The following is an 11,280-nucleotide window of genomic DNA, read 5'->3' as shown; positions in this document are numbered from 1 at the left end:
TATCCCATAACCCTAAACCTATACCAATCACAGAAAACTTTCTTTTTTTTAAATAAAAATGAAATGCATTTTTACATTAAATAAATAAAAACATAGACCTAACTTAGAATAATTGATAAGCTATTTTCCTCATGGGGACCAAAAATGTCGCCACAAAGACAAGGATTTGGTTATTGCCAACTTTGTGGGGACATTTTGCCCATAATACATAGGGTATACCTGAACCACAAACAAAGTTGTTCACCATGTAGACTCTCCAGAGGTGTAATGGTTTCAAAAAATGTGTTCAAACCTCATTTAGTATGATTTATAAGCTGTTTTCTTCTTAGGGCCCGGTTAAACATTCCTACAATGTCAGAAATGTCAGGTTTTACTTTGTAGGGCCATTTGTAACACACGTTAGATTTGTTTGATATGAGTTTGGTGCATCACAAGTTCACAACAGTATGGACGTTTCCACTACGGAATAAAAAACGCAGAAGGTAATTGTGATTTTTTATCTCACAATTCTGCCTCAGAAATAAGGTCAGAATTGCGAATATAAAGTTGCAAAAGTCACAGTTAGCCTACCTGTTTACTTCTATTCACTGGCGGAAACAAGCTTTCATACTACTGCTGAGTAACCTTTCTTCTTATTCTCACACTAGACATGTAAATATAAACTGGGGTGTATATATATATATATATATATATATATATATATATATATATATATATATATATATATATATATATATATGATGTAACAACAGTTTTATGATATGATTTATTTTTTTCTGAGGCTTCAACAACACCCTGACACCCCAGTTTATAAGTATATGAATATATAACAAACAGTTGTTGTGGTTTCATTGGGCTGTGCTGGAGGTGTGTCTGATGTCAACGCCCTCATCATTCGCCTGCAGGGGACTTTTATTCTGAAACATTGAACTTCCTGTCCTTCATTTTGGCTGTACGCGTTGTTCTTGTTCTCTGTTGGACACCCCTGCGCTATCTTGAAAAATCCTATTTAACGACGATTTTTCGGTGTTATCTCGACTTCATCAGCATATCAAGAACAAATATTTAATTTAATAACCATGGACCAAATGGAAGACCCCGCTGGATCAGATAAACGAGCTATAGAGCGGAAAAGGTGGGTAACGTTAACGTTACTTCTATGTTGTAAACAACGGCCTGTTTACCAGCGCTCGGAAGCTTCTAGTGTTTGGATTACAACAATTTATACACTACAGAAGCGAGATTAAATTCAGTATGTCACATATAAATGGCAAGAGAGCTGGATTAACGTCTAGTATATGATATTTATTATGTTACTATCAGCTGTTTAATGCTACACTGGAGCTATTGTGAACAGTTAAGTTAGGTGATATCATTAGACTGGTGTACAGCACATCATTTGAGGTCTTCAATATTTATGTTTAATGTTACTGTTGTTTATTTTTTTAAGCTCTGTGGGTGGTGATGGTTTACAGTCTGTTAAGTTTCTGTTCAGTTCAGATTTTTTTTAGATAAACTTTTATTATGTTTTTAAGTAACGTTAGCGCCAGATGATTAGACATGCGTCAGGTTGTTTTGCAATGCTACTGTTATTTATAGACTATGATACACATTTCCAATGGGAGTGAACTGCATTTTTGTGACGAAGTTACCACTGGTTACATATTAAACGGTTATTTTCTTTATTTTTATAGGAGTTGAAGATGCTAAGCGAGGACTTCAGAGAGGACAAGCTTTCAACATCAGCACCGTCCATCACTTTTTCCCTCCACCCACACCCCAAACATCACGCACAGGTGGAAACAGTTTCACAGACATGTTTTGTGGTTTATAGACTGTTTAAATAAATAATTGGATTTGTAAAGTACTATCGAATAAACTACCATGTACTGATTTATATATTTTTTTTCTCCCGACAGGCGCTGGTTTAGCCAGAGTCCTCACCCCTAATACTGTCTGACTCCAGCAGTCTGATCACAAGCATTTCAATGGGTGGTAATGAAGGAGGAGGACGGGGAGGAGAGCGATGGAGCCTCTTCGGGGTGCGGCCCATCGTGCAGAAATCCCCCACTGACCCAGGATCAGAAACCAACACTCCTGGCAAGAACCTTTTATATGGCTCTGTTATTCTAGCTTTAAAGAGGCCTAATTATAACTTCAGATTTGTTTGTTTTTTCCTTTATGCTAAATGTGAAAATATTGAGCATGGATTTTTGGTACCAAATTTTCAGGAATTCACAATAGGAAAAGAAGTGTGTTACTGTTAAGTGCCCCATCATGCCTTTTTGTATATTACCTTTCATGCAGTGTGTAATATAGCTGTTTGTGAATGTTAAAGCTCTGCAAAGTTATTGTCTCCTAAAAGAAAGAGCCGATTCTGAACTGCCTGAAACGAGCCGTCAGTAATTCCAATCTTACTTGCTCGAACCTACATAGGTTTGAAACAAATTTGCATAATGCCAGTTTATGGTCTTCATTGGCTGCCTGCCTACGTGTGTTTTGTTTCCAAGACGTGCTGTAAGCGGCAGACCAATCACAACAGACTGGGTCAGCTGACCAATCAGAGCAGAGGAAGAGACTGAATCCTTTATCGAACCTTTTCAGACACTTTGAGAAAAGAGCTGATGCTGTAGTGTATATTATGAGAAAATTGTTTTTTTTTTTTAAATTGGATGCATTTAAACCTATCGTAGGAGATCTCTAGAGCAAAATTAGGAACCTTTAATATAATATAGCATAATATGGGCACTTTAATGTAAATGTTTTGTTTCTGTGACGACAGGGGGATTCACACTGCAGTCATACTTTGGGGTTCAGAAGTCCAATACAATGGATGCCATAAAGACCCAGATAAACCTCACTGTTGAAGATCCTGCCAACTTCAATTCTCCCAAGATCGAGATGTTGAGCGGCGAGGACGGAAAGAAAACATCCTGTCACAGACTGAGACACCGAGACATGAACATTCTCACTCCCTCCGGCTTCTGAACTCCGCGAGTCTTCAACTCTCTTAAGCTTCCTCGCCTTTTATATACACGTTACAGCACAAATTGACAGATCTGTCACTTGCCATTTTAATGGCCTCTTGTTAATAACCATAACCACTCACAAACGTATATCACTTTAATAGAATTTCCCTTTAAATTAGATAAGAGACAGAATTTCTTACATTAGTGCCAAGTATCACGGATAGTTGCTTTTTATTTGCATCCCCTGCCAAAATTGAAAAAAAAATCTTGAATGTTTTTTTTTATTATTAGTGTATGCTATGACAGATTGCTTTTGATTGTTATGGTTTAAATTTACCACACTGGAATTGCAGTGAAAATATGCATAATTACTAAAATGCTTCTGTGTTTTTGGGAATGAGATGCATTCATGAGTATATCTGTTGATAGTAAATCTGAATTTTGTGGACCATTTTGAAAAGCTCATGTGTATGTTAAACCCGTTTCAACATCATCTTCCATTAGATTGATGGATTTCATCAGTGACAGCGGCACGTTGTAGTTCTAAAAGCACATCGACATCGTAACGTACTGTTGCATGCATCTGTTCATTGCCACTGCATAACATGCAAAAGTCAGGTTTGACAAAACAGTCAGGTATCCATCTTTCTACATAGTTGAAACATGTTTAAGCGCCATTTTTGTGACTTAATCAGATTACTAATTTATTTTATGAATCAATGACGAGATTTTGCTGTGATATTTTGTTATGTGTGGTGCCCCGTGTGCAATAAGCTACAGCATTGTTTATATCAGCATGCTGAAAGCACCTCATTCCTATCACTGGGTTTCGCATTGCACACACGCCGTTTTTTCTTTCTGTATTGCACACTACAGCCGAGTACTGTTTTGAAGGTTTGCTGTATATGCTGAGGCTGGAATCATTTCACTGTTGCTGTTTTGTATATTTGTTGTGGAATTGCTTTGGTTTTACAATATTCCACTCTGTGCTCAACTTTACTTGTTGTAGTTTTTTTTTCCATAGTGCTGGACTCTTCAATTTTGTCAGACCGAAGTGGCTTTTGCATCTCAGGCCAAACTGTCTAACGCCAGTCACGTGTTGTGCATCACATATTACCTGTTCATAATGCTCAGTATGAGTATTTGATTCCTATAATAAAACATCGCTGTCAAGCACAATGAACAATTTTGATTGTGATATTTGATTTATTTTCCAATGAAAGAAACACATGATTTAATGTGATGCCACTAAAATAAACAAAGTTTCTGCAATTCTTAATTACCTTGGCATTTATAGTCAACGTGAATTTGCACCCTTATGTGACATATTTCCAAGTGAAAAGGAATATTCATGCAATTGAATTGATTGGACCGTGAAAAGCATCTGAGAAACATTCAGAGCAGAACGTGGATTGTGGAGAACTGTTGAGACGCCACCAGCACCCGGCTTTTTGACCAAGACCAAGGTCAGAGTTAAGTTAAGATTACTAGTAACAGACTTTAATTTCTATTTTATAAAACATCTTCAAAAGCAAATAAATGCATGTAATGGCTGTCAGGCAGCTGGTAAGGTTGTTTTCCTTACCCCACAACATCAACTATTAAATACAAATACTATTTCAGCAGCAAAATCTTCCAATACCTTCAAAATGAAACATTCTTTGCGTTAAAAAAAACTAAAGAAAAACAAAAACGTAATAAAATCCTCTCAAAATGTCCTCTCATTTTGTTTTGTTTCTAAAATGTCACTATAATACTATTGGTCAAACAAGTTTATTTATCTTTACAGTTATGTAAATCACAATATAGTTACTCAGAACATTTAGTCAGCCAAATGACACCAAATACAGGCTTCTAAAAATCCAAATCCGTCATCTGTAACATATGAGTTAATGCATACAAGATCCTTTATATGAACTGACCACTGATTATTTGATTATTATCAATAAATATTCGAGAAAGCTTATGTAGAATGGTTGTAAAATCCCGAAAGAGGATACACCATAATGGAAATGTATGCTGAACATGCTTAAAAAAACGTCTTTAAAAACATCTCGTCTGGATGTCTTTGTGTTAAATCTCGGAAAAACCAAAGAAACAAAATGAGATTGATAAAATGGAATCTCTAATGGTTTTCTTTGCTTCATGATATGAAAGATAATAAGGCAACACTTTGTCAATTTTAAAAACAGCCTTAAACTTGAGTCCTCAAGATGGTTGCCATCTTCAAAAAGCATATCGATATATACCATAAATTACTATAAACAATAATATGGAATATGTATCAAAGATCGTGACGTTAAAAACAACGGCAGGTAGTTACAGTTAAAATACAAAGCATTACAACAAATGTGAGCAACAAAACAGATGCAGTAGTATTAAAGAAATACAATTAAAAAAACAGGTACAATATAACACACTATTCTCGCTCACTATGATGCTGTGCTGATTTAAAACAGATGAAGTATTTCTTTTAATGAAAATGATTTTTGCATTAATATTTAATTGCTCACCATCCAAAAGTTAGTCTTTGGGCGTCAATTCCTGATGCTTTGTACTACAAAAAAACCAAGCATAAAACAGTAACACATAAGAATGAAATCATTATAAATTACTGCTCATTAAAATTCTCAAAATAATGATCTGTTCTGTATCACCTCCATGCCAAAGCCCCTTATGTGAGGCTGCTGTTACTGTCCTATGGAGCAACTGCATCCATGAGGCCAATCCCTGATCTCTAATCATCTCCAAGAGCTCAATTATGATCCTCCATGAAAAATATTGACCATAGCGAGGGCTGCTTGCACCCTCATTCGACCTGCACATTGAGGACAGTCAATATTAACCAATATTATTGAGATACCGTCACTTGAGGGACTGTAAAGTCATTGAAACTGCTCGGGTTCTTGAAGAACTTCAAGGCTGGGAGAGACGTTTCCTCTTGAGTTTCTGAAGCATTCCCTGCTCCTTTAAAAACAAAACGGGATGTGATGCAAAATTCTTGTATCGGCACCAGTTGAGCGGGTCAGTCCAGCATGCCCATGCAACATTCACCCGAGCTCATTACAGGCAGCTGATGGTGAAAAATGCTGTCATCTTATGCTCCAGGAATTAAAAAAATGATATATATAACACAAAAAATGCAAAAACAGCATCCACTATTTGGTCCCCAAAAAAAAAAAAAGAAAAAATAACACTGATGAGTGTTCATCGAAGTCTCTTGTCTTTATAAAATGTAGAAATATTTAAAAAGTGAAAAAGCTGTATGAAATTCCAATATATATCACATCAATATGTACAGACGACATGCCTCAGGTTACACATCACTGCAAAAGAACAACAAACAAACGATATTAGTCATGAGCAAAACCATAAATAATTCAAAATAAGAATTAGAAAATGCAACATAAAACAGCTATGTGGCATTTATGTGGCATGTGTACTGAAGCACTGCAGTCAGGTCATTTTGTAAATGTTAAAGTCACACGGTTATGGTATATTCAAGTGTCATAATGCATTATTTTTTTTTACTTTTTACTGACCTTGTGCCAGCAACCTGGTATTGGAAGTCCATCAGGACCCTTGAAAAAAAAGAAGAAAAAAAAAAAGAGTGTAAGAGCAGATCATCGATTTTCAATTGCAATTTTATTGAACAAATGAATGTGTTAAAATGGTAATAATAAATAAATTATATATATAGCCATTTAAATTGGTATTATTGCCTGCAAACATACACTGCACACCAAATTCTAATTGTTTCTGATCAAAAAAATATATGCATACATTTTTATTCTATTTTGTAATAATGAATAGAAAACATCAACTTAAAAACTCAAACTCAGCAAAGGATCACAACAACAACAAAAACTAGATTTGTACATACATGCTTGCCAAACTCAGGTGTTATGAAGCAAGTAACACTAATTAAATAATATCAGATCATTACATAACGCTTGATAAGTTACAATGCTTCTTGTGAATCTTAGTTAATATTTTTTTATGCATCAGATTTGGATTTTATAACCCTTAAACAAAACATTTGGGGTTGGGAAGATTTAAATGTTTTTGAAAGAAGGCTGCATTTATTTGATTAAAAAAACAGTACAAATATCAACCGAAATAGTATTACACTTTAAAATATATATATATAATTTATTCCTGTGATGAAAAGCCGAATTTTCAGCATCATTACTCCAGTCTTCAGTGTCACATGATCCTTCAGAAATCATTCTAATATGCTGATTTGCTGCTCAAGAAACATTTCTTATTATTATCAATGTTGAAAACAGTTGTGCTGCTTAATATTTTTCTGGAAACTGTGATAAGTTTTTTTTTCAGGATTCTTTGATGAATAGAAATCTTTTGTAGCATTATACATCACTTCACTGTAACTTTTGATCAATTTAATGCAGCCTTGCCGAATAAAAGTATAAATTTCTTTAAAAAATAAATAAATAAATCGTTCTGACCCCAAACTTTTGAACTGTTTATGTAGGTGACAGATAGTTTAAAAGGAGTAGTTAAAAAGGGAAAAAGGAAGTGTCAGAAACAGGGTAGAGAGAAAGAGAGAGAGAGAGAGAGAGCAGGCAGATATACTGTACCAGTGGGCAGGGGGCCTCAGGGGCCGGCTGCCCCATTTCCACCGCCTCTTTTTTACATCCATCACCTCCCTGTCAGCGAGAGCATACATACAGAATATATACTCCCATAATGACTAAAAACAAACAACACACACACACACACACACTCACTCTGGAGAGCCCAATCAAAGAGAAACTGAAACGGAACAGCAGTCTATAGAAACATACAGAAGGAAGGCGAGGAAATGTGGAAAAAGGAAAAAAGATGTGTGTGATATTTCTGTGCGCCCAGATGGGCACAACATCGTCCTTCCTGACAGAATTACCCGGCATGTTTTTTCACCTGATTTTCAGCAGTATGAATCTGTAATACATCAACACATATAAACATTTCAAAAGTAGCTACAGCACGCACCACGGGACAGGGCTGATCCAGACCCGGCGGTCCCTGTTCACCTTTCTTTCCCTTGAGCCCTCTCTTTCCAACAGGGCCGCGATCTCCCTGTGAACAGGACCAACCATCGGAATGAATTCAACAAGATCACTTGAAAGTAAAGCACTATGTACAGTCAGTACGGTAAATAAATAAAGCACTGTTTTATTGAACATCTGTGACAGTTTCATTGATTCTCTGAGGTAAATATGATACAGCACCTGCTCTCCTCGCTCCCCACGCTCACCCCTGTCTCCTTTAAGGCCAGGAAAACCCTGCGATACAAGAATATCAAAACTTACATCAAGAGATTCACCAGCCGATAGATAGATAGATAGATAGATAGATAGATAGATAGATAGATAGATAGATAGATAGATAGATAGATAGATAGATAGATAGATAGATAGATAGATAGATAGATAGATAGATAGATAGATAGATAGATAGATAGATAGATAGATAGATAGATAGATAGATAGATAGATAGATAGATAGATAGATAGAGCTGCTTACATCTAATCCAGGTTCCCCTGGTTTTCCCTGTGAAATAAAAATATATACAATTTAAGCTATATTTAATACCAATACAAGCACCTGTCAAATTACTTTACAATTAGGTTTAGGCATTACATTTCACATTCATCAAGTCAAATAAAAATGTATTTATGAATCATTTTAAAAACCAGAAAGTGCAATAAAAATTAATAAATAAAATATTAAATTAGAGAAGGAGCTGAAAGGAATAAAATACATTTGCTCAAACCTAATGGCCATTACAAATAGTGATTAGTTTCTTACCTTTTCACCCTTTGTGCCGGGTAGACCAACTAATCCTGTTGCTCCCGGGGGCCCTTGAGGACCCTGAAGGCCCTATAAAACATAACAATAAGTATAAACCATCGGATATGTTATGGTTATAGCTTACAGATATTATAAACATGGATAACTTTATAAGAGAGTAAATAAAAGTTGGGCTTCCAAGGAATCAATTTACTGGACTGTACAACGTTTTCTGGATGTGCGCACACTACTACCATGGATAACTTCATACTCATAACATCCACAGGCCAATCGTACATCTATGTGAATATGGCTTTTGCTTTTAAATCCAGGACTAGTGCATTATGGGATTAGATGATCTCACTTGTATTCCTGAAGCACCGTTTTCTCCCTTCTCTCCTTTAATACTCTCCCCTGGATCACCCTGTGAGAGATTCAATACAACGTTTAAGACTTCACTGGATATCTCCAGATATTTATTAAGGAGTTCAAAGTAGTTAAGTTTGGTTTATAATGCGTTTCATGTCAAAGTAAAAAGTTGGATAAATCACTCAATTTAGGAATACATAAATTAATAGATTTTGTTTTAAGAAAATAATAACCTACTTTGGTGCCTGGCATGCCACGATGACCCTAAAACACATAATAATGGTCACAAACTTTGAATCATGTTATTATATAACTCTTAAAATCATGATCTTGCAGATGCCATTTAAACTCCATAAAAAAATAAATAAAAAAAAAGAACATATCGTTAGGCTAAGTACAGTTTGGTTACATATGTTAATGTGATACAGATACAAATCCAAGGATATATAACAAGAGACATGATACAACAAAATGACTCATTCATTCCATTTTATGGCAGTCACTTGTAAAATTGTCAACAGTCATCATATTTGTTCTCAGATGTCATCAAATTAACTGAAAGTCAAATATTACATAAGTCTAAAATGTGTCTCACCATGTATCCAGGTTGTCCTGGTGGACCTGGAGGCCCTGGTGGTCCTGGCTGTGAAATCATCTGAACCTGTAGATAGTCATAAACACAAAGCTGAAGATGACTGTACTCCTGACACTAGAATATTAATGAACGAGTCAATAAATGCGGGTGCAGTTGTACTAACCAGATTGTCTTCTAGTATAGAGTCTCCTTTCTCTCCTTTCTGCCCATCCACTCCCTTTAACACATTTAATTAATATCAATAAAATGATTTTTTTTTTTTTTATGAGAATATTTAGAAGGAGAAAATGGGGGAGAAAAATGTATACATACAGAGGGACCAGACAGGCCCATTTCTCCTTTCTCCCCCCTCTCTCCAATTTCACCAGGCTCTCCAGTGTCTCCCTTATCACCCTGATGATCAAATGAAACCAAATATTGATGTGTAGTTCATTTGCATGAACCTCAGAGATCTAAATTAGTCATTAACATTTAATGAACTTGTAAAACTATGGTTATAAAAATGATGGTTATTTTAAGAAGTTATATTGTTATATTCTTCTAAATGGGTTGAACGAATGATCACCTTTTCGCCATCAACCCCAGCAGGCCCAGGCAAGCCGAGTTCCCCCTGTTTGGATGAATGAAACATACTGAGAGAAGAACAGAATTGATATTTCTCATTATGCTATTAATTAGTGAATAGCTTACATCGTCTCTGACAATCTCACGTTCCAACCGAGCCACTCGTTAAGAGTTAACACTGTGGAAATGTATAAAATTGTGAAAGATATTCACCTTTGGACCTTCTTTTCCTGGTTGTCCCGGGGGTCCAGGAGGGCCAGGTGGTCCCTATTTGGGAAGCAAACAGAATAAAAAGAATTAAAGCTTATAAAATGGTCTTTTTGAAAACCCCACTTATGCATTTTGAGAACCACAATCCTCTGATAGACCTCATTTTACGACTGCTATAAAACAGGGAAATGTTGTTCCAATATAACTCTTAATGTGTAATCAACCATGTGGGATCTGAAACTTTTGGAGTATGAAAACAACATCCCTTAACAATGTTGGTGGCATTCTTTGAAGGAAATATTGCTATTCTTTAGTCTGATACAAACCATAATTATTGGCTGATCTTTTTATTCACCACCATATTTCACCATATTTCAATGTATCAGTACAATGAGCTGGCAAGGTTTGTGGTTCGATAAACATTTCAGACTGATTACACTGTTGATAGAGATGACCACAAAGCCTTGCAAATGTCAAAAATAACAAATTTCCTAATTTTTCCTCCCATTTCCCAATTGCTGTGTGACAAAACACAGACTTTCAAAGAAGGGCATCATCCAGAACATTTAAACAGACATTATAATTAATGTAACCACAAGAACCATTCATTAAACAGCCCATATACACATTCTCAGAACAAGAATATGCACAACAACATTTGCTACTAATTGCATCTCATTTCACAAATCTGTCTTTGGTATGTTAGAAGAAGCATAGCAAAGTAAAGTAAAATAATTTTAACAATTATTTTAAATTTAATTTTGTCAGTCATGTTTA

The 11,280-nt window shown here is 35.5% G+C and overlaps 2 protein-coding genes across 2 annotated transcripts in view; one reads left to right on the top strand and one right to left on the bottom strand.

Moving 5' to 3' along the window:
* The first annotated feature begins 930 nt into the window (after positions 1-930).
* Positions 931-4,156, top strand: LOC309503930 (putative monooxygenase p33MONOX). Its single transcript, XM_082176785.1, has 4 exons — positions 931-1,135; positions 1,695-1,796; positions 1,920-2,100; positions 2,783-4,156. Exons 3-4 carry the CDS (start codon positions 1,989-1,991, stop codon positions 2,986-2,988), a joined length of 318 nt encoding a protein of 105 aa, XP_082032911.1. The 5' UTR covers positions 931-1,135; positions 1,695-1,796; positions 1,920-1,988; the 3' UTR covers positions 2,989-4,156.
* A 570-nt stretch (positions 4,157-4,726) lies between these two features.
* The window catches only part of col23a1a (collagen type XXIII alpha 1 chain a), a 142,457-nt gene continuing 135,903 nt past the window's right edge, over positions 4,727-11,280 (bottom strand). Inside the window, exons 19-32 of the mRNA XM_082176784.1 lie at positions 10,507-10,560; positions 10,295-10,339; positions 10,042-10,122; positions 9,893-9,946; positions 9,730-9,795; positions 9,372-9,398; positions 9,130-9,189; positions 8,784-8,855; positions 8,499-8,525; positions 8,204-8,257; positions 7,965-8,051; positions 7,571-7,639; positions 6,512-6,550; positions 4,727-5,936 (exon numbers count right to left, since the gene is read on the bottom strand). Coding sequence (XP_082032910.1) covers positions 5,886-5,936; positions 6,512-6,550; positions 7,571-7,639; positions 7,965-8,051; positions 8,204-8,257; positions 8,499-8,525; positions 8,784-8,855; positions 9,130-9,189; positions 9,372-9,398; positions 9,730-9,795; positions 9,893-9,946; positions 10,042-10,122; positions 10,295-10,339; positions 10,507-10,560 — 786 coding nt within the window. The 3' untranslated portion in view covers positions 4,727-5,885. The remainder of the gene's footprint in view (positions 5,937-6,511; positions 6,551-7,570; positions 7,640-7,964; positions 8,052-8,203; positions 8,258-8,498; positions 8,526-8,783; positions 8,856-9,129; positions 9,190-9,371; positions 9,399-9,729; positions 9,796-9,892; positions 9,947-10,041; positions 10,123-10,294; positions 10,340-10,506; positions 10,561-11,280) is intronic.

The sequence above is a fragment of the Leuciscus leuciscus genome (genome assembly GCF_965113295.1).
Source record: "Leuciscus leuciscus genome assembly, chromosome: 8".
NCBI lineage: Eukaryota > Metazoa > Chordata > Actinopteri > Cypriniformes > Leuciscidae > Leuciscus > Leuciscus leuciscus.
The sequence above is the reverse complement of the archived record's forward strand: the minus strand, read 5'-3'. Positions and strand labels throughout refer to the sequence as shown.